Source organism: Argiope bruennichi, chromosome 7, assembly GCF_947563725.1.
Source record: "Argiope bruennichi chromosome 7, qqArgBrue1.1, whole genome shotgun sequence".
NCBI lineage: Eukaryota > Metazoa > Arthropoda > Arachnida > Araneae > Araneidae > Argiope > Argiope bruennichi.
Window position 1 is genome coordinate 44,878,424 of NC_079157.1, and position 24,535 is coordinate 44,902,958.

General features: G+C 33.3%; 2 protein-coding genes across 2 annotated transcripts in view; both read left to right on the forward strand.

Annotated features, from left to right (window-relative positions):
• The window catches only part of LOC129975048 (adenosine deaminase-like), a 35,669-nt gene extending 16,222 nt beyond the window's left edge, over positions 1-19,447 (forward strand). The window contains exons 5-8 of the mRNA XM_056087921.1: positions 99-223; positions 4,184-4,425; positions 18,222-18,348; positions 19,272-19,447. Of these exons, the coding sequence (XP_055943896.1) occupies positions 99-223; positions 4,184-4,425; positions 18,222-18,348; positions 19,272-19,367 (590 nt within the window). The 3' untranslated portion in view covers positions 19,368-19,447. The remainder of the gene's footprint in view (positions 1-98; positions 224-4,183; positions 4,426-18,221; positions 18,349-19,271) is intronic.
• Positions 1-24,535, forward strand: part of LOC129975052 (FAU ubiquitin-like and ribosomal protein S30) — a 140,644-nt gene that overhangs the window by 25,842 nt on the left and 90,267 nt on the right. The gene's annotated exons all lie outside the window — the stretch shown is intronic.

The following is a 24,535-nucleotide window of genomic DNA, read 5'->3' on the forward strand; positions in this document are numbered from 1 at the left end:
TCGTTGCTATATTAAGTAATTTTATTGATGTTATTCATACAATATTATTTGTATTTTATTCTCACATTATGAAATCAATTCTAAATGAAATTTTCTAGCCTGGTCAAAAGCGGTGGTAGAGCTATGCCAGAAGTATCGAGACGATAGGGTGGTCGCCATGGACATCGCCGGAGATACGGAAGGCTTATTCGACACATCAGAAGAAGACGCCGAAGCTTTTCAGGCAAGCTTTCTTATGCACAGTTTTGTTTAATGAAAACATTTGGCTATAGTTACATATAAATTTTACTTACGAAATATTTAAAGGGTAAGTAGTTTAATCGTCAAAATAGTAATCACACAACAAATATCCACCTTTCGCTAAAACTCTTTCCGAGTCAGAAAAATACATTATCTATGTTTGTGAACATGGTTACTTAAAAATATATTGAACTAGATGCATGAAATTCGTTATCTAGACTTTAAACGTAATTTGTAGATATCTATCAAAATTTCAAAAAAAATTGGTCTCAAGGAATCTGTCTGTATTTATGCGTGTACAGGGCAGTTTATACTACAAAGTGATCTTGCGCCAGAATAATATCCCCGTCACTGTCAGCATCTTATGCTTGTGAACACAGCAACTTATAAAGGAAGATAGATGTATTGATATTTGATATACATATATGTAATCAAAATTAAAAATATGTTTAAAATGTTGGACCTTCCTCGTTTTGTTCAAGAAAGGGCAATTTTTCAGCCTATGTATTCACTTGTATATGAACGCAATAACTAAAAAAAGATTAGAGGTATGCGACGAGATTAGGAAGGGATTTTTCAAAAACAAATATTTTAATATTTATATGATGTTTTTTTTTTAAATATAAGGATAAAATTATGAATAAAAGTGAAATTATTGAAATATACATGTAGCTTTTGAGGAGAAGGTATATTTTGTTGCACATTTTAGTATTTATTTACAAAAACTAAAATTGTTCTAGAGAAAAAAAAAATTAACAGTTTTTAAAAAAAAATTTTTTTTATAATATTACATGTGTAACATATCTTAGAATGCAACTAACAATTATTTAAGAATTATTTTCCAAAATAAAATTTTTATGTGTAATAATGAAATTATCTAAAAAAATATTTGAATTTTTTCAACAAAACTTACATTAAATAATTATAAATCCATTTCTAGAATATTCAGCATCAAATCCATAGTTAATTATATTCTAATGTACATAACAAGCCCTAATTATAAATTTCATTAAGATATTTTTTGAAATAGGACGATACTCGTACAGTAGAATTATGAAAAAAACTCGTTCTTCAGAAAAACGCATTTAAAATTTTTAAATGCTTATAAATAAGCATTAAGATATCCATAGTTTGCTATAATATGGCTACTAATTGACCTGGTGACAAATTAAAAATATAATTCGAAATAAAAGCGTACCTATTTTTTGAAATTGCACAAAATAAAAATGTGAATTTTTATCCAAATTCATGTTTTTAACCTAGCTTGATACCTTAAATAAATGACTTTTTTGTATGGGGTCTTTTGACCAAAAATGTAAATTTATACCAAATCTTGGCTCTAATCGATGGAAAAGAAATCATCCAAAATGCATATTCAGTTTTCTGCTTTAGAGTGTAATGTCTTGATCTAGACTGATCAAATAACGAAGCAGAATTTCCAGACAATTCTTTATTTTACAGCCCTATATATACAAAAGAACAACTTGTTCTAATCTTGGTTAAATAAATAGTGATTTACACCTGTAGTAGGAGACACAGCAGTCGAAGTCGAAGGTTTTCTTGAAACTCAGTTCTCCATCAATACGGAGAAACAACACCACAGGGAACTCACAGGTTGTTAGTCAACGAGACCACTCCAGGGGTAGTTCTCCGGACTTCGAACTCGTGGGCGTAGTCCAACAGTCTGCCTACAATTCGTTTCTTCTCTTCTCCTAAAAAAATCTCCGCACTTTATTTCGGCGACAATCTCCAGTTCTTAATTTATGTTGGTCATTTGAGCTCTCTTTCGGCCAATCGGGGTTCAGCAATATGCTCCCTCAGCGGCGCCAGTGGGTCGTGGGAAGGTCCTTTCACAAAAAGAAACATCTAGGATCCAGATGTTTGGACACCACTTTCTCTTTGAAGGTACTATCAATACCTCTTGGACGAGGAATTCCACATGTGATCTTTCACTGTATTCGCTAATGAACATATGCGAGACCACCCAGGTGAAAAGATCTACCATCTGGCTATATCGAGGAGTTTAGTAAGTAACAGCGACGACACGGCTGGCTGTAAATGTCTTATCAGTACTGGGAAACGGGGAATGTTACAATAGTATGATAATATGAATCAGGATTGCAACCATAAGATAGACGATGGCCTAGTTTCAAGAAATATGTCATTATTCTAAAAACTATTTTGTCCTCTTTGCTACGAGACTCATTCCAGTGTTTCAAAATGCCATTACAATTCATCTTCTTTTGCTATCTCTTTTCATTTGCGGACATAACGATAGAATCTAATAGATTTTTCAGTTTCCCCTTTCCATCTCAATAATCTGCTATAGTATAAGTTATAAGCAATATAGCTGTACAATCTGATTTACAACTTATTTATTAACGATGTAATTATATTTTAAAGCTTAATGACGTGCAATGACACATCTTAAAATTGAGAATTGTCTCTCATTAAGTGTGAATCAGAGTCTATTACAACGAATGCCAAACAGAACGGGTAAGATATTGTTACGTAGGTTCTTTAGTGTGGAACTCAATGACACACACAAGAAGTAGAGCTAAACCAATTTATTAACTCAACTCAGAACACAGTGACTGACAGATCTTCTGCTTTTATACTAGCAGGGAAAGTTCCAGAATACTTTTCTGGAGACAGTAAGAAAAGTCCAGAACACTTGTCCGGTAAATTAAAGAAATGTCCAGAATCTTCTGGAACATGAAATAAAGGAAAGCATAAAATCAAGGAATTAAACATTTACACAGACTGTGAATCGCGTTGACTCAGCGGGATTCGAACGTACGATCTCTTGATTATGAGATCAGTGCTATGACCATTCGGCCACGGAGAGTCGGTTACCTCTTTTCAATGCGGCAGTATTATGAAATCTGTATATCAATTATTATGATCCAAATGATATTGTCATCCAGTAGTAAGCCATTGACTTCTCATTCCCATGTTTTCAGATGGAATGATACACTAAAAAATCCAAAGAATCCTATTTTTGGCTCTAAACGGGCATAAAACCGCAGCTAGTCAAACAGATAGCACTTTTAAAATGCCATCCGAAAACAGGGAGAATCAATGACTTCCCATTCATATATGTACTGATAATATCCATCTTCAGGCGGGAAAAGAGTTGGCTTACAATAGTTATAAAATTTTAACTACTCGCTACGATAGATTCAGTTTAAATGTTGTGAATTTAGCATTTTTATTGAATCTATCGTGCCATCCTTGTTGAGTTATTTGGCGATTAATCCCTAACATGCGGTTGATAGTATACCAAAATCGAATTTGTGTTTTAGATTAGTTCTCATCAATCGATTGAAACAAAAAGTTGACATAAGACTGCAGTTGTATCCACAAAACCTCATACCAAATAAGACATATTTAAGTCACTGCGTTTTGGAATTATCGCGTTTACGTGCTTCTGAAAATACAAATCGACAGGCAGTTCAACTGACAGTTAGATTTTTTCAAAATTTGACAAATGCCTGTATTATAAACCTTAAATCTATGTGCCTAATCATATCTATATAGCTCTCTTCGTTTATAGTTAGTGCGCTAATTTATATTCGAACATCCGAACAGACTAACTTTCTGTGAACGGATTTTACTCAAAAGTTGATAGATATCCGAAAATTTGGTGTAATATTCATATACCAAATTTTAACCGTCTTATTCAAAGCATTTCGCAGTAATCCTTTTCTCAGAGAAACAGACAGACGAGCATTTTTTTTTAAATGTGTTTTTCAAGCTTAGGGAGGTCTAAATCTTGGAAACCGTCAAAATCTGGAATTCGAATTTTTTGACGATTATTATACTTTATCTATACTAAATATACGAGAAAGTAAAAAGCAGTTGATTTTTTCACTGAAAACTCAATTTTCTTTATTTATATTTCCTGTGATTTATTGCTAACTGAATGTCTGCATTCTTATAGTCAGCCTATCGGTTGGGAATCCACCGCACTGTCCATGCCGGAGAGGACGGGCCGGCAGATCAGGTGCGCTTTGCCCTTGAGCATCTGTTTGCTGAGAGGATAGGCCACGGGTACCACGTGATGGAAGATGAAGCCCTCTATCGCCGCTGTCTTGACATGGACGTTCACTTCGAGGCATGTCCGCACTCCAGCCTGCTGACAGGAGCAGTGACAGACAGGACAGTCAAGCACCCTATCGTGAGGTGAGATTGAAAAAACCTTTTTTCTAAATCAGAGATTAAATTTATCGCATTGGCAAGTCATATATCTTTACGATTTTGTAATATTGCTCCCCTGCTCAGTAAGTCACCAGATAAGGAAGAAAAATTTTTCAGAAATGGTGATGTCTGCTAAATGGATATAGAGTCCAAGACTCTCCAGCTTTGATGACCATTTAGTAACGAATTTAACTACTTTGGGGACAAAAATGAAGGTTCTTGAAACTGCTGGAATCTTGGTGATATATCGATTAGAAGCGAAGATACTATAATCTTCTAGAAAGTTCGGTGCCCTGCGACAGAAATTAGGAAAAGCGGATAGCACAGAAGTCAATCATTAGTAGTTGAATCGATAGTTGTGAATAGATGAGCGAAATCTTCATTTGGAGAATTGATCTCATGGAAGTTGTCACTGAGCACTTTGTATTGTGATGATTGTCTATTACCGATTTGCACTTTGTGTGCTGCAGTTTACTGCAAGTGCTGTTTTGTGCACGCTTTGTCTATGTTTTTTATTTGTGTATAGGGTGTTCATGTAGAATGAAGTGCCATGTCGTTTTCTGTCACTGAGGTTATTTGATTTTTCACCACCCAGGACGGATGGACGGATTTTGGATTCTTCCTTAACAATATATGAATAACCGGAATATTATCCGCAATATAGCCAGAAAGTTATAATTATCTGCTGACAACATTTACTTACGGTTTTTAATATTGCATTAATGAGAGCGAAGTTTGATCGTGGTGATGTCATTTCTTTTCGTTCTGTTAAGGAGTAAAATTTGTCACATTTTGCAACGAACAAGGATCAGCGATCAGTTATCCGTTTTCACTTATTAAATAGTGCTGAAGGACTAATATTAATTAGAAACTATGCATACAGTAGTGGTGATAGAACTCTACTTGGAGACTGCGTCGAATGAACATGATATTTCTACTGTATAAGGCATGTGAAATGAGCTACAATGGTTTGCCATCCTTGTAAATGTTCAAAGAATACAAAAGTTTGTGGTACGAAGGATTAAATGCATCCATCGCAAGTGATTATAATTGTACCAATAAATGACATCTTTACTCAATCTCCAGCTTTATCCCCTTTTTAAAAATTATTTTATCTACTGTTCAAATAAAATGTGATTTTGTAAAACTTATTACCATTATTTAAAATTGCATCAGTTGAATTGACATTCATTTTCTACTCTTCTGTGTAAAATAATTCAACTGTGTAAAATTATTCTTTTTCTAAGCATTTTAAGCAAGCACTAAAAATTGAGAAAAGAAATACGTGAAATGATGTCCCCTCCCTTTTAATTTAAAATGGTTTGCCATGCATTTGCAGAAAAATAGCTCAGAAAGCAGATATCAGTTAAAATACTTGAATAATGGATTATATTTGTCGTAATTAGGGCTGCGTGTATTTGCTGTGACTCCAATTATTGCAACGTTTTTAAAAAATAATTTGTTTACAATTTAACTAAAGAAATTAAACATTTGATTTTTACAACGAGCTTCACTAAGGCAGTGCGCGAAAGAGTTCCGAAGAGAAGGAGAGGATGGATGGATAGTGGGATTTAGTGGCGCAAGAGTCAAATTTGACTATACTGCGCCAGTCGTATGGTTAAAATATATAAGGCGTTTTTATGCAAGATTCTGTAGAATTAAAAACTGATTAAAAAATTGCAAGGTCATATCTCCAAACATTGTAAAAATTGGTAACAAATTGAAATGTCAAATAAAATTGTAAAAGCCAATTTCTTTTAAAAATTTAAAAAGGTTTTTGTGGGGACGTTCCCCTACGAGCATTTGCATGTCCACGTTGAAGCACAGAAAAAACGTAAACGATGATGATTAAAATTAGGACACTCTATTAAAAGATGAAGAACGGTTAGGATCACTTGGCATCCAGAGCAGAAAGGAGCTCGATTGCCGAATAAAAGATGTTTATGAGTATAACGAGTGTGACCAATGCGGAGTCTAGACAATTTGACGTCTAGCTCTCGCACTGGTAAACAAGGCCAGGATGAAATGATAGGTTTTATGCCATAAAGTTTGTTATTAATATGATTATTCCATGATTCCTGCCAGAGTGAGTACAGACGACGTTGAAAAATATTTTTAGCATCACAGAATGGGATGTCTCGCTGTGTAAGCAAAGATGCACTCTTTGCTGCGTTATCAGCCAGCTCATTATCAGTGATTCCCACATGACTCGGAATCCAGCAAAATAATATCTTAAATTCCCTGTTTTTTAAAGTTCTTAGAAAATCAAGAATTCACACGGCAAGCGGGTGAATCTGATTATTACAGTTGGAAAACATTGTCAATGAACTCATGCTGTCAGTATAGATACAAAATTTACGATCAGATGAGAATGAAATCCTCTGAAGAGCATAAAAGATGGCTTATAATTCAACAGATAAAACAGATAGAGATGAATCTAGACGGTAACTGAATGTGTGGGTATCAAAAACAATACCGCAACCAACATGGCCTTCTGATTTCGAACCATCCGTAAATATTTTTAAATAATCTGAATACTGACAGCGATGAGAATGAAACAGATTCTGGTAGACAATAGGGGCAGTACTCTGCTTCTCAAAACCAGAGGAGGGATTTAAAAATGAAAACTGAGGAATATTCCAGGGAGGAAAGGAAAATGGATCGGAAATCTGGAGTACCTTATCATGAAGTCCATAATCACGAAGGAGCAGTTTAACTCTCTCGCAGAATGGAAGTACGTGAGAGCGACGAGCATTATAAAGTCTCCGAAGACTAACTGGAAATATCAAAGAACACACCGGATGTTTCGGAACAGACAGTGCTCGAAGATAATATTGGGCAGATAATTTTTCACGCCGTAAACTTAGTGGTAGATGATGGCAGAGAACATACAGACTATTCACAGGCTAGGTGCGAAATGCTCCTAAGCTAATTCTCAAAGCAGAAGGATGTATGGTATCAAGTCTACGTAAAACCGTAGGACGAGCAGAGCCATACACCATACTTCCGTAATCTATACGGGATAAAGTCACTGCTTGATAAATTCTGATCAAGGAAGTTCGATCTGCTCCCCAAGTGGTTCTGGACAGTACTTTGAGAATATTTAATGATCTATCACACCTAGGGATTGCAATACCGGTATACCAGGATACCGAATACCGGTATTTCGAGCCATTTGTACAATTTCGTAATACCGGTATTCACAAGTTTAAATACTGGTTTTTCGGTGTTTACTAGAAATTTTTAAAATTGTCTCCACTATATGTTCATAGTAAAATAGTATAATAGTATCATAGTAATCGCGAAACATAGTAAAATAGTATACGTTTTTGTTTTTATGTCTCCCTAACGGGCGAAATTAATTAGCTAATTAATGGCTTAATTAATTGCTTAAATCTAAATTAGGGAATCGTGGATTATCCCTGAATAAAATATTGTAACCATAGCGACTGATGGGGCAACAATTATGAAAAACGTTTAGGAGTAATAGATGTATTATACCAAAAAAAGAAAGAACCGAAGAATCCAAATACTGTGGATATAGAAATTTCGGATTCCAATTTTGAAAAGAGTAAGAGTGAGAGTGATATTGACAATGAAGATCATGACATTGTAATTCTTGAAAAAGGTATTGCTAATGAGGATGAAATGTTAACCTATCAAGAATTGCTTCCTATAATTTATAAAGTTCGAAAAATTGTTAAGATATATAAACATTCCCCTATAACAAGGATATATTACTAAAATATATACTAACTGAAAATAAAACAGAATATATGTTAATATTAGATTCTAAAACACGCTGGAACAATTTACTCCTAATGATGGAACGATTTTTGAAACTGAGAAATCCAAAATCAATAATCGACTTAAACCTGTAAATTAATTGTTCAGACAGTGTATTCGACTTAATATCCAGAACTATATCGGCTCTACTTCCAATAAAACTGACTATTGAGGCATTATGTCTGAGAGATTCTAATTAATTAACAGCTAATGCAACAATAAATTTCATGTTGCAGTCATTGAAAGAGCAGTACACATCACTATCTGAAGAATTATATATCACATTGAAAAATCGCACAGAAGATAGGCATACCGAAATAGAAAATGTCTTATGGTATTTACATAATTATAATGATTTTAAATATGGAAAAGAAGAAAAGAATCGATTTATTTTATTTGAAGATGAGGGATTTAGAGGTAAATACTTGAAAAAAGTATATTGCGCATTGCTAACAGTACCACCAACTAGCGTAGATGCCGAAAGAGAGTTTTCGACAGCTGGTAATTTTTACACAAAATTACTTTTCAGGCTGAATGACAGTACAATTAATGCATTATGTTTTTTAAGATCACATTTCAAAAATTTGCAATAGAATCACAGACTGAATAGTGATATTTACACTTTTTTTGTGATTTAAAGATATTTCTTTACTTTTTTGTGATTATATACTGTTATAATTTATAAGTTATAAATTATTTTTTTGTGACATTTACACTCTATAAAAAACAAAGAAACACCTGTGTTTTCTTTCTTTTTCTAAAATTTCTAATACCGGTATTAAGACCGGTATTCCGGTATTAAGATTTAAAAAATACCGAATACCGGTATTGAAATTTTGGTACGGTATTGCAATCCCTAATCACACCTCTTCCGCAAAAATAGGACATGCGGAAGGAAAGTGAGCTTTTGGTCAAATATTATCCCCAAAAACTTTATTTCATTTACCACAGGGATGGTAGCATTACGAACTTAACTTTGGGATCAAAATGAATACCCCGTTTCCTACAAAAATGGACGCATTTACTTTTCTCTGGAGAAATCGTATGTCCATTTTCATTGCACCAATTTACAAGTTTGTTTACAGCAACCTGCAGTTGTCGCTCTATCAGGTGCATATTGCTCCCTTGGCAAGAGATCTGGAGATCATCCACGTATAATGTGCCTTGAATAGATGGAGGTAAAACATTAATTATTTGGCTAAAATGGACAATAAAAAGAGTAACACTAAGAATGCTACCCTGCGGGACACCTTCAGTTTGAATAAAATCATTTGAATACACGTTACCCATGCGAACTTTAAACGTTCGACAAGATAAAAAGTTTTTTAAAAATATCGGTAAATTTCCACTAAAACCGGAGTTAAAAAGCGTTGAGAGTATGCCGTGACGCCACGTATGGTCGTACGCTTTCTCTATATCGAAAAAAATAGATACAAGGTGATTTCTCCTCACAAATGCATTGCGGATTTGCGTTTCCAGAAGGACGAGGTTGTCAACAGTAGACCGTCCTCTACGGAAACCACTCTGTAACTGAGAGATACATCCTTGTTTTTCTAATTCAAAAATCAGGCGAGAATTGACCATACGTTCTAAGGTTTTACAGAGACAGCTCGTCAAAGCTATTGGTCGGTAGTTCAGAGGATTGGATGGTTCTTTGCCGGGTTTTAGGATTGGGATAACAATAGCTTCGCGCCATTGAGAAGGGTACTTCTGCTCGGTCCAGATTCTGTTAAATAACAACAACAGTTTGGAAAGGGAAGTGTTACTCAACTGACGGAGCATATTGTATGTAATCCCATCTGGCCCTGGACTGGTGTCATGAGATTTAGATAAGGCCTTTTCGAGTTCAAACATTTTAAATTTACAGTTATATGAAAACTTGCGACGGTCATTAAAAAGCAGGGGCAACTGTTCCGCGGGATTCTTAATCGCCAGAAACTCAGGACTATAAGAATCAATTGCCGAAACTTGTGCGAATGCTTGGCCCAGAATATTGGCAACTTCTAATGGGGCAGAATGTATCCCACTTCCTGTATTTAAAACAGGAATGGAAGATTCACAATAAATACCATTAGCAGCCTTTACTTTTTTCCACAACTGTTTGCTGGAGGTCGATGATGTAATGGACGATACAAATTTAATCCAGGAGTCCCTCTGACTCTGACGACGAACGCGACGAGCTAGCGCTTTGGCTCTTTTAAAAGCAATAAGGTTTTCAGTTGTCGGGTACCTCCGAAAGATGTTCCATAATTTTTTTTTGCTGCTTGTGGCTGTCGCGACAAGCCTCATTCCACCACAGCCTGCGAAATTTTCTGAGACGTGGGGAGGATTTTGTAATGGTGGCATTTGCGGCGTTTAATATGGCGTCAATAACAAGTTGCATTGCTTCCGTGATATCATAAGTATTGATCATGGTCTCAGTTATATCTGCCAATTGCGTGAAAGTATGCCAGTCTGCCCGCTGGAATAGAAAACGCGGAGGACAGAGAGTCGCACCGCCGCTATCAGCATGGGAGACAATAATAGGGAAATGATCACTATTATGTAAATCTTTGCTAACTGCAAAGTTCAACACCTGCAAGAGTTCAGGAGAACACATGGCTAGATCAAGGCTATGGAAGCTACGTGTGGGTTCATGGAAGTACGTCTTCTCTTCATTATTGAGCAAAAAGAGACAATTATTAGAAATAAACTGTTCTATCTGTTGCCCACGAGAATTTGTATTCTCCGAACCCCACAACGTACTATGGCCGTTAAAATCGCCAAGTATAATAAATGGTGAAGGGAGTTGGTCCACAAGTTTATCAAGATCTTGTTGACGAATGACATCATGAGGCGGTAAGTAAATGCAGCAGACTGTGACCAAAATTCGAGTATGAACTTGAACAGCCACAGCCTGCAGAGAAGTATGTAATAGGAGAGGTGTGCTCGGATATAAATTCGACGTGAAAATACAAACTCCATCAGAAGGATGAGATGCTGTTTCTGCATCTTTACGAGTACAGTTATAACCGCGTATTTTGATGGGGAAATTAGGTGTCAAGAAAGTCTCCTGAACACCAAAACAGATAGGATGAAAGTTGTTAAGGATGGTCTTAATGTCATTGAATTTGGACCGAAGGCCACGACAATTCCATGAAACGAAGGTACCCATTACGAAATTTTTGCTTCAAGTGAAGGATTGGAAACAGTGTTGGGAAGTTGCGAAATATCGCAACTCATTTTAAGTTCTTCATCCTCTTCTTCAGATGGATGAAGTGCGATTAGGTCAGCACTTTTGGATGTGCCACCAAAAATGGATGTTAGGTCTTTGTGGACTGCACCCTGATTTGCGAGTCCCAAAGTAACCGAATTGCGCAAGGTTGATTTTCTGAGTTTTGTTCTAATTTCCTGTGGAGAAAGACCACGTTTTGAAAGTTGTAATTTTAAATGCTTTCCAGATTTTGATTTGTTTCTTTTAGGTTTATCAGGTTTCAAGAATTCAATTTCATTGTTTGTGGAATGCTCTGTTTCTGAATCACTTGACTTTTCAAGTGTTTTTGTGTGGGTAACAGATTTAACACAATTTGGACAAGAATAATTTACACAAAACTGTTTCTGTACCACAGAAGCATACGTTAAACCAGGCGTAGGTGTTTGAACTAGAATTTTACGTCTAGCTTCAGGATAAGTTATGTTTTCTTTGAATTTGAGAGTGGTTATTTGTTTCTCGAGTGTCCAACGTTTGCAAAGTCTCGAATAGGAAGCATGATCTTCACCACAATTGACGCACTTTTCTGGCGCAGTGCACTCCTGGCTTTCATGACCTTTTTCAGCACATCGGGCACAAGTTACTGTCCCGCGGCAATTAGCTTTGGAGTGGCCAAAACATTGACATTAGAAACATCTCAAGGGATTAGGAATATATGCTCGAACAGGTAATTTCAGATAGCCGGCATATACAAATTCAGGCAGTTTAGGCGAATGAAATGTGAGAATGAGATGTTTCGTATTAATGAGTTGCCCATCCCACCGATTGGTTATGCGGCGTACATGAGTTACTCCTTGCTGTTGAAATCCTTTAGATATTTCTTCAAGAGAAACATTGTACAGCTCTCCACAGGTTATGACGCCTTTCGAGTAATTTAAGGAAGAGTGAGGGGAAACAGTAACAGGTATTGTAGCTAAGGCTTTTAGTTTGGTTACTTGCTGGGCTTGCTTCTTAGAATTAACTTCTATGAGCAAGTCACCAGAAAGCATTTTGCGTATACCTGCAACATCACCGACGGTTGCTACTATGGCTTTTTGCACAAGAAATGGTGATACAGAGTGAAAAGTATCTTTAGATTCAGAAACTCTTTTTATGATGAAAAATGTGTCAAAATGTGATAAAGTTTGATTTTGATTTGGTAACATTTTACGCCCACTGAAGGAAGAACGGTTTTTTTTTGCCCATATGATATTGATGGGGCTTCGGGCCCCAACGGCACCACCCACCATGGAGTCCAACAAGGGAAGGCAGCCACCGGCTCTGGACATTCCTAACCTCGGCGCTTACCCTAGCGCTAGCCGGAACCTATACGCTCGGAGTTACCCCCGGGGACAGTGACCACCCTTAACGCCAAGCCCAAGGAGTAACCCCTTCGCTTGATCCCTAGCAGACTAGTAACTCAGGTTGCTAGCTACCGGCCGATTGATACACCGGAACCACAGTGCACCGCCCGTCTAATGGGTCGCCACGCACGGCAAACACGAGAGGGTATTTGCTGTCCATAAGAAGCAGGAAGCAAACAGAGCGGCGACAGCTTCTCATGGAGAGTTCCCTCGCCTACCCTCGAGGGAAAGAAGAACAAAGGAGACAGCAGAAGGCGCACTGTAGAGTAAACATAAAGGGAGCAAAGATCCCTGGGAACATCGGGATTGGGACACCCGTACTCACCTATAGTATGTGAGCCCCTGAGGGGAGAAGGAGAGAGAATAGCTTTTTTAGAAGCATACCCGGATGATGAGCGGCGCGGCAATTACATCACACACAGCCTCAACAGAGCCTGTAGTTTACAGCTATCTGTTATTATTTATATGGTTTATGATAGATATATATGATTTATAATAGGTATATATGATTTATGATAGGCATTCACTACATATTCATCTCTTAACAACAGTACCATACCATGAGATTCTTCTCAGTACCATCCTTGTGTAGCTTCAAAAGTGACATAATTATAATTAAACAAAACTGTATATATATATAGTAGCGAAAATTGTAGCGAGCGCCAGTATTACCAGTATTACCGCTCTCTACAATTTTCAATTAAACATTTTAAGTAACTGGTCTCTTAATAGATTCTCAAACAAAACATTTTTAATCTTCAAATTTTGATAGTCATACCAAACTTATACTGTTGTTTAGATCGTTCCGTTCAATTTACTATATATATTTTCCTAATTTGTTGTCATTTCCGGTAAAACTTCAACTTTAATTTAAAGTGGATATGATGAAATTACAATTAATATAAAGATTTTTTACTAAAACCAAGCGTTTTATTTTATTTATCATCTTTATTGTTATTTATTTATTTATTATTATTATCGAATATGAGCATTGCAAACAGAATCGCTCGATATTTAAGTCTTATGTGAACTACAAATATTTTTTATAATTTATGTAATATCTCAAACAATAATTCAACAAAAATTTCTGGCCTGTATAGCGCCAACACACACACACACATTCAGCTTTATTATAAGTATAGATAGATTATAGGTACTGTTTCATTGTAAATTCTTTATGGAAACAAAACCATGGATATACCAAACCAAGAATGTACCAAAAATTGTCTAGATTTTGAAAATTTTTATTTAAATTAAAATTAGGAATCTTATATATGTTATCAATGGCTGCCTGCTTCCCTTCTTCCACCGTCCTTTGTTTTCGAGAGATTGCAAAATAAAACTTTGACATATTCCCCAACTCCTCATAAGATTAAAGTGCTGAACTATTTCGCCAATTAATATCACCTTATTATGTGATTAGTTTTAAAAAAAAATCAGAATGCTTCATGTTTATTATGCAGGTATAATTTAAAATAGTACTTTTATTTGTTGTGATAAGAAATAATTAATCAAAATTGACTGTCATTACTCAATTAGTATATTCAATATGGTGGACAATCAGCTGGTAGCCGAAGGCGAATAGTTAAATATTAATTAATAAAGCAATATGGTAAAAGTAAAGTTTAATGTACCCCTTGCTGCGCCAAGGAAGCCAACTCGCCAATAAAGATGGCGGACAAAATAAGCAAACACTTCTGTGAAACAGTTATGGTTACCACTTTATGCTTTAAAAGTATGATCTTTACTGATAAGTATTGTAATTTTTATTTTAATCTGAGAATTTATTTAATCTGTATCTGAGATTTTTATTTTAGTTTAACCTTTGGGATCACTATCGCTGCTTATCTTCAAACCGGCTGCGCCGATCTGTTGTGTAAAGAGCAAAATTTAGAGCACAGCGATGTCTTCAGGCATCTGAAGAAGGCGCAAGGCAGAATTTTTTTAACTTAAAAAGAAACATCATACGGCTTCGCTAGCGACGGGAGCGGGAACTTAGTAGCTTCGCTAGCACATGGAACATAAGGACTGTGTGGATAACAGAAACAGTACATACAAACAAACATCCATTCCTTACTTCATCAACTCCTAAAAATATATATAGATATATTCCACTCACCCTTTATCCATTCTGCAGATTCAAAATACTTACTGTTATCCCATTCACCAGACATCCATTCTTGCACAATTACCGATACAACAAATTATCAAGGGAACCAACCGTTAGAGCACCAAAAAAATTACGAGAACTGCGAAGAATTCCATTGCAGAAAATTTTTAAAGTAAGAATGCAGACGATTTCGTAAAGTAAAATGCAAACGATTTTTTAAAGCGCATACTGACAATTAAAAATTTCAAAAGAATAAATATTTTCTGTTCGTATTCATATTAAAAATAAAACTGCAGTGTCTTTTTATTATTATAAACTTTTTATTATAATAAAGAACAAAATTAAAATCTTTAATCGATATTTTTTTATTATTTTTAATTTAACATTTTTCATAAAATAGTTGTAGTTCATGTACAATTCAACCATTGTAAAGAGCAGTAAACAAAACAGCATTAGGGTTGCTAGAAGAGTGTTCCGTTGGATTACCATGTTGGCGACAAACTCGGGGGGGGGGGGCACACTAATCTTCACTCCATCCAATATTATTATTATTTTATAGCATTTTTAACGTACAATCGAAAAACGTCGTTTTTTAAACAGTCATAAAAACCTCGTACGTTATTTATCTAAAAATAAAGTTTATATTTTGTATTCTCTGATTGCTAAAGTCACTCACCTTATTTGAATCCCAGATTCTACGCAATAAAATAGATATTCTTAACGAAAGCAAAAGGCTAAGCAAGTAAAGAAAACAACCATTTTTTTTAAATCGACATCTTTTTATTTATGGAATATTACAAGAGTGTTGCCACTTTCGTTTAACTAAAATAAATTATAATAACGTTGCCATTCACTTATAATTTTGAATTACAAACGTAAATATAATAGTATTGAAGATCAAAAAATTATATTTTTAATGATACTAATGTTTTAACCAACAAATTAAATTTCTATTTTTAATAATTTTCTTAAATAATTTAACCTAACCTTATTTATCAGAATTTTTCTCGCACGAAATAAAAATAAAAATTAACCTGTACGGAAATGTTACGCGTGCATGGGAAAAAATTAGCTTTTATCAACGAATTGCCATCACATTAACAAAAGCTCAAATTAAAAAAATAAGTTAAATATTATTGAAATTGAAATAAATATAAAATATCATTTTTGCAAAAAGTAAATGCAATATATACCAGCATTGATTAATATATTCTTTAATTAAGAATAATGAATTGTTATTTTTGTATACCTTTAAAAATGAAAGGGTCTAATCCAACTATGCGGAGTGTTCTTGAATACATGGAACAAATTTTAAGAGTAGGTAAAATACATGTAAAGAACCATATTTTCATACTGCAATAGGGATGAAAATGAGAAGTGTAGACGGAAAAAACAAGAAATACAGAAGAAAAATAAAAATAAAAATTTAAAAAAAAAGCTCTTTATTTGCAGTATTTTTAGAGCAGACGATATACTTGTGACGTAGCTTAAATAAAGATGAATTTTTGGGCAGAAAATATAGAATAGTTTGGAAGTTTATTTAATTTCCATCATCAAATCGTCTGCGAAACAATTTTATTCAGTTAGAATGGCATTACGCAAGCTTCAAACGATTCTTTGTCGTTAGAAAATATTTTTGCATGATGAATAGATTTACACTTTCTAAGAATTCTAAGAATGCATATACATATGTAGTCTTATATATGGGGCTGCAAATTGTAACAAAAGAAAGGACATAAGGTTGAAACATTAAATGCTCTCACTAAGAGAACAAAAAACAAAATTTCCCCACTTTTACATCGCCATCTTTGTGAGAGCGGTTCATTTCACCAAATGTCATTTAACCTCAGCAATTCTTGTTTTTTTCGCCAACACTTTTCGTTTCTGAACGCATATTACTATACATTTGGGAGTAGTCACCCGTTCTAACGTACACTTTTATAAACTTGTGCTAGAGAACATTTTATATGGTATTAGCGTACAATAGTTATGAAATATTTACTTTTAGCTTGAATTTAGCATTTTTATTGAATCTATCGTGTCATTCTTGGCGGGTTATTTGGCGATTAATCCTGTCATGCTGCTAATAGTATCCAAAAATTGAATTTGTGTCTTAGACGTGTTTTTCTCAACCGACTCGATTCACCCACCGATATTCGTTGATGGGGGACCCACCACCATTTTGTTCAATGTATAATAGTCCTATGTCTGTTTTACACATTCTTGTAGAATGTCCACGGTTTTCTATCCAGCGTCTTGCATGTTTTCAAAAATCTCGCCCTGAATTGGGCTAGTTGCTTTTCAAAACATCGCATATTGGCCATTTTAGTTTTTTAAAAAAAAATATTGTTTTTTTTATAATCATATGTAAATATTAACCGCGCTTTTTAGCACAATACCATAACTTTCATCATTGTTACGCTTTTTCATGACTCACAGATTTGTGCTTTGAGACATTTGGATTTTGTAAACATTCCATATTTTGATTTTATTATAAATTGATACAAATATTTTAATTTCAAGAATGTGGAGCAGCTTAACCAAAGATGGCTTTTGTTCTATAAAAAACAAACTCAACTCAACTCAACCGAAGTTAAACTAAAATTTGGCACAAATCTGCACTTGTAATCGCAAAATTCCATACCTAATTGAATATATTTGAGTCTTTGTGTTTTTGAATTATCGCGTTTACATGTTTCTGAAAGTACAGACCTACAGACAGGCAACCCTTTGTTGAAGTTCAAACTTTGACAGATCTTTACGCTTTAAATGCTAAATCTTTGTACCGAATTTTATCTAGCTAGCTCTCTTCATTTTATAATTATCATGTTAACTTATACTCGAACAGACAGACTTCCTCTGAACTCAAAATTTGAAAGAAATCTGCAAATTTGTTGTAAAGACTATACCAAATATCAACCGTCCGCTTCAAAGCATTTTTGAGTTATCTTTGTCATAGACAGACATTTTCCAAAAATGTGTGTTTCTAACTCAGGGAAATTTCAAACATGAAGATTCGCCAAAATCTCGAGTTTGAATTTTTTGACGATTACTATACTTTCTTTATACAACAAATACGAGAAAGTAAAATTGCTTCTTTATATGTATTTTACCTACTCTTAGGAATTAAAATGAAGATATTTAGGTTAAGTTTGAACTATGAATTCAGGGACACACTGTATATAAATTCCAGAAATAATTTCCAGAAGTTTTCATAGAATTAGAATCGGATTTCAATTCAAAATGAATTCCCTGTACACATTAAATCATGAAAATTCCTTTTGTTTTGCAGGTACGCAGAGGACAGAGCTAACTTCTCTATCAACAGAGATGACAGTACCCTCATCCAGAAGACTTTAGAAGATGAATACGAAATGCTCCGAGGTTTCGGACTCAGTGATCTGCACTTTGCTAGAGCTGTCAGTAACATTATTTCACTCTAAGTATTTAATTTTTACCATTACCAGCCTAAATCAAAGGTTAGAAAAGGTATTAAAGGGTTAATTCTCTGGTTATTCCGATTTTTTTGTGATTCAGAAAGAGCTATTTAACTTTACAGGACTTTGTTTCCATATATTTATACTTCTTTTGTGAATGACCTGCACAACATTTGAAAAAGTGGTGTGATTATAATTCTGCTATGCGTATGTTTTTATTCTGTATTGGGTGCTGCTTAGGTGATCGATGATTGATCGCATGCAGTAAATGCATTGATTCGATCTAGCATTTCGTGAGCTCCTGTATTCTATTTAAAGTGATATTTCTGTGCGTCTTGGACCATTAGAGAAAATTTTACTCCGACCAGAAAAATCTTTTGCATCATAATGTAAGCCTATTCCGTGGCTTTCATCATTTTATTTTGATTCGATCTATCATTTCGTGAGCTTTTGTCTTCTCTAAAGTACTGTTTCATAAATATTATACATTAAAATAAACATATACATTAAAAACATTCTACATATTATTTTATTTAGAGAGTAAGCTAGAAAATTTTGGGGGGAGGGACCTTTGGCGCCGGTTTCTCAAACGATCTTTCGGTTTCCTTTCAAATTTTGTTGAAGTAAGAATCGTGTTTGAGCATTTCCTTTTGTTTTAAATTTGTATTCCTTTTTGTGAATGATATCCTTGGGTGGATCTGACTGCAATATATATATACATAAGTTTTATATGATAATTTTTATACAAATTTTATATATAGAAATTTTACTCTATGTACATAAATTAATTTTCTTATGGAAAGAAATAAGAAGTGTAAGAAGTTTGATACTTAGAGAATTTTGATGTTTGTTTTAGTAATATTCAAAATCTGAACCAAAATTAATCATTGATTTCTATTTTCTAGAATTTCAATGCAGCCCGAAGCGCCTTTTTGCCCGACGACGAAAAACGGACGCTCATCGACAAGTTGATGAATATTTATGAAGTGCCAATACTTTAATATGTTATTTGAAGATATTCCTAAATCTTAAAAAATAATTTTAAAAATGCAGAGGAAATAAAAGTTTTAAACTAAAAAAATTGTTCTTTTGGTTCTTTAGATAATTTATTGGATTATTAGATTATTTATTTATTATTTTTTTTAAACTGTTGTTTTTATAAGACAAAAGTTCAAAGAGCATATTGTTAAATATTTGGGTAAAAAAATATTTGCAAGAACAATTTTTCCATAACATTGCATTTCTAAGTCGAAATGCATTAAAATAAAGGAAGAATTAACTAAAAGGGTATTCATAGAAGTCATGAAAAGAATAAACGAAATGGAAAACGCAAATGAAAACTTTATCTATAACACTCATTTTCTGCATCTCGAAATTTGTTTAGTCTTATATGATAGTTGTATTTCATAACTATGATAATAATACTGTCATGATTAGAATAGTTTCGTAGATTTAATAAGCTTTAATTACAGTGAAATAATAACTAAATGCAGAAATTTATTTAAAGTAATTATTTATAAATATTTTTAGTTCATAAGGCAAAAACAATCCGGCCTACAGTATGTTATAAATTGCAAAAATGGTTGCCAGTTTTGGAAATGTATATACATATAAGAGATTTTCAAGTTCTAATTTTTACACTTTCTTACATCAATAATTTATATTGGTAATTTTGAAAAAAAAAATGAAATAAAACTGCTGTTTTTCTTTTAATTCTATAGTTTGAATTTGTTTAAATGAAAAATTGTGGAATAAAGATTAAAATCTCGAATAAAATTAATTAAATAGAAATAAAGAAGGAGAAAGATTTAATGGCAACATTATGAAAAAACGACCAGCTTAAAAATTTCCAGAAGCTGCGTGTTTTTTTTTTTTTTTTAATTCTCTCTCTCACTCTTTTTTTTTTTTTTTTTAAATGAACTTCGCTATTCCGGAACTTTCGTTAATTTGTTGGTCTTTTGGCTTGATGTGTGCAGCATTACTGAGAGTGTACTGTGTTAAAAAATATTATTATAATAAACATAAACAATAATGCTTCAACCCAAGTATGGATACTTTTATTAACAGCCTATTTTATTGCATTATTTATTAATCGACAAAAAATTTCGGAAAAGATTTCATGTTAGTCTATTGGCTATGTTCGCAAGTGACATGTGATTAGTTCGCCAGTGGCATGCAGTTAATATAGTGCTGCAGAATATTAAGAAAAGCTTATGATGAGTTTCCTATTAGTCCAATTAATACTTATAATTGAAATATTTAAATGCACAACAGATAAGCAGCACAATTAAGAAAAATGCACAATTAAGAAAAGCAGACGATTTTTTTCCCTCCAGTATCGAAAAATAGAACGATAAGTTCGTATTTCCTCTCATAAAACATTATTGTTTGCATTTAATTGAAAGAAGTATACTTGCAAACGATATTTAATTTCTACTAATAGGGTTAAAATTTAGAGACAAACTTCCATTTTTTACAGAGTAATACAAATTTTTGGTACTTGCTAAATAAAACTTCAAAGTTTTTCAATGATATAAACTTTGTAACAAATCTAGATTTATGTATTATTTTTATAATGTTTGTACTTTGATATTAATTATTTACCAATAAAAACTGAATTGTCCTATAGCATTGCATATGTTTACTTCAATATGTAATATTCTATTTTTTATTTCAACTTATACAAAGTATAGAGAAGGTATTGTAATTGTCAAAAAATTCAAATTCGAAATTTTAAAAAACTATTTCTTAAGTCCGAAAAACATATTTTTAGCAATATGGTTGTATGTCAGTTTGTCTGTCTGTGGCAAAATGAACTCAAAAACGCTTTGAGGTAGACAAATGAAATTTCGTTCATACACTTTTCACCAAATTTGTAAATTTCTATCAAATGGTGAGCAATATATGCTCAGAGGTAATCATGTTTGTCCGGCTGTTTGAATATAAATGGACTCAATGATTATACAAAACGCAAAGAGCTATGTGAATAAAATTTGTCACATAGGTTTAGATTCTAAAATCGAAATTCATTTCAAATTTTAAAGTAAATCTACCAAGAAGTTTCCCATCTGTCGGTCCGTACTTTATTATGCGTTATGCGTACTTTATTATGTCAGCGTTATAATCCATAAATGCATTGACTTAAATCAGTGAAATTCGTTATGTTGTCTTGTGACTACAATTGTAGTTCTGGGTCAGATTTTGGTGTAATGTGCAAAAAGGTGTCCGAAACACGTATTTAGTAAAAATGATATTCATGTCAAAGATCTGTATTTTGTAACTATCACCAGAACTATAATCTGTTACTACTTTGCATTGTGTTGATGAACACCTTGCAAAGTATTCACCGCCTTATCCAAAGTCCAAAATTTTATGTGGGAAAAGGAGGAGGAGGGAATTAATTGGGGGCCGTGCGAAAATGTTTCGGGAAATGTCCCGTGAAGTTTTGCCTAAGGGTGAATAGGAATTTGAAAATAATAACTTAGATGAAAAGGAATTACCTTTGCCTTCCAGCTAGCTCAGAGGAATTTTTTTTAAATATTTTCTTGCGGAAAAATTGTTATATTTTCTAGAAAAGAATATGAATTTCCGAAAGGTTGTTCCGAAATATATCGCCAAAGAATTGCCAAACCTGGTACCAAAAATCACTAATAAACCAAAATAATTTCAATTTGCAGAATTCATAACAATCCATTTACCTAGTATTTTACATGGGAGAAAATAAGACTTCATATTTTAATTCATTGTAAATGATATTGCGCTTACAATTTTTTGTCGATCTGTTTTTAAATAATTACAAAATACAATAAAGGAAATAGAAAAAAAAAACCGAGGGAAAGTTCCTAATACTGTGGATTATTCTAATTCAAAGTTGATGTAGATCAACAATTTTGTTGAAATGGCAACATTCTGAATTTCATTCTTTTTGGGTGTTAAGTTTTTGAACGATCGCCTTCATGAGCAGTTGATGAGTCATTTGTCCAAATCAATTTTATCTAAAATTCTGTACAGATCCCAAGAAGGTGAAAGCACTCTACAGGGATGTGTACAAATAGAGAGAGAGCTTTCAAATTTGATTTGTTGTTATTTCTTAGGCAACAGTTGTTTAAAAAGAAAAGATTTTAATTTCAATTTAATTTTAAAGAAAGATTTTAATTGTACTTATTTTTAAATACATAAAATATAACATTTTTCTTCAATAACTTTAAAGCGCAAAATCTTTTTATATGATTCATTTTTTTTTTTTTTGGAAAATTAATTTTTCAGTCATTTATATTTTATTTTTGCAGAATACTTCCTCTAACATTAAAAAAGTCTTTTGAAAAGTACATTTGTACATTATCTATACATTTTAAAATAGAATTTTTCCTTTTCTTAACTATTGTATTTATAAACACAAGCTTTGGGGCAATGTTGAATTCTTTTTTTGTTGTTGTTGCAGATGTTTAAAGATAGTTTAAAAATGAAAGATTAAAGAAAAAAAATGTGTTACGATGTTTCGAACTACAGGTTCGAATTTCCATTAAATGTTTTCTTTTTGAAATATAGTACTCATATATGCGGGTAGACGGATTGCTTCAAACTCGGAAAGTCCTAAAATGTAGTTTCATCAAAATATTGGGGCCTGATTTTTTGGCAGCTAAAATTGTTTTCTGTATATTATCGCTTTCTCGTATACGAAACAAATATTTAAAAAAAAGAAAAGAATTGAAAGCTGCTTTCTAAAATTTAAAGTTTTATGTGAGAACATTATTATTATTATTATTTAAGTCATTGTTTCTTTTAATTAAGTCTTTAACCCAGCTTAAACCGGTTTAAAACAATCACGTGAAATAGCAATTTTACCACGTGACTATCGTAGCATTTAAACTGGTTTGAAATGATCACGTGACTATTGTATCGCGCAATCGCTAATTTTTAGGGGGTTTTTTTTTAATCTCAAAATCTGTCTGTCTCTCTCTCTCTCTCTCTCTCTCTCTCTCTCTCTATATATATATATATATATATATATATATATATATATATATATATATATATATATATATATATATATACAAAAGTATTAGAATCAAGTTAATAGGAAAAACAAAAACCAAATAAAAATTAAACCAAAAAAAATTATTAAAAATTTTTAAAAAGAATCCGGCCTGAAGACTTTTTCAAGGGTCACCCTCAGGCAGGGATTCAAATAAAGGGATTTTTTTCTGTGAGGACATACAGACATTAAGTCTAATAATGATTCCTCGTGACCCTCACGAGGAATCATTATTCGTGTCAAGTTGTAACATTTTGTTCGTGATAAATTGGCAAATGTGATAACCTTATTTGTCATTTTTTTATAACTCTAAAAGTGGAAAATTGGTGCCTCAAAACCGATAAAACGCCAATTTTCTGCCCGTGCACCTTGTGGCTTCAAAAATCTCAAACCAAAACGACGTCATATTTTCAATGATAAAAAAATATTGTAACTGTCATAAAAATTCGGAATGAAAAAAATTCGATTTTGAAAAATTCGTTTTCAGACCATCTTGAGCCCGAATTATACATTTTGTAAATTGCATTTGTCTGTCTCTCTACCTGTATGTATCTAGAGAAATAGATAGATAAAATTCAAAATAAACATTTAATAGCTATAGTGTAGACACCTATCAGATTTTGAGCCAAATTTAACAAGAGCTTGATCATCTGTCGGTCCATACTTTCAGAAAAATATAAAAGCTATAACCCCACCACCACCACCACCAAAAAAAAAAAAAAAACACGCAATGATTTAAATATATCAAACTTGATGCTGGATTTTGTTGCTGGACTGCAAGTGTAGTTATGCGTCAAACTTTTTTTCAATCGGTGGGGAAAAACGCATCGAAAACACATATTCTATTTTTGGATTTTATTACTCTCATGTCAGGGATTAACCGCCAATAAACTCGCCAAGGATCATACAATAGATTCAGTAAAAGTAGTAAAATCACACCAATGGTTAATATTTCGTAATTACTGTACGCCAAGTACTGTACGTACTCTGGAATCAAACCTTGATTATGGAATACGTGAGTAAGTTTTAAGGAGACAACTCCCTCTGGCTTCAATGAAAGAAAAGCTAAATTCCATTTTTTTCTCTCGCTTCTTCTATTGCATGCTTTTTAAGATTTCGATCTCGCTTTCACAT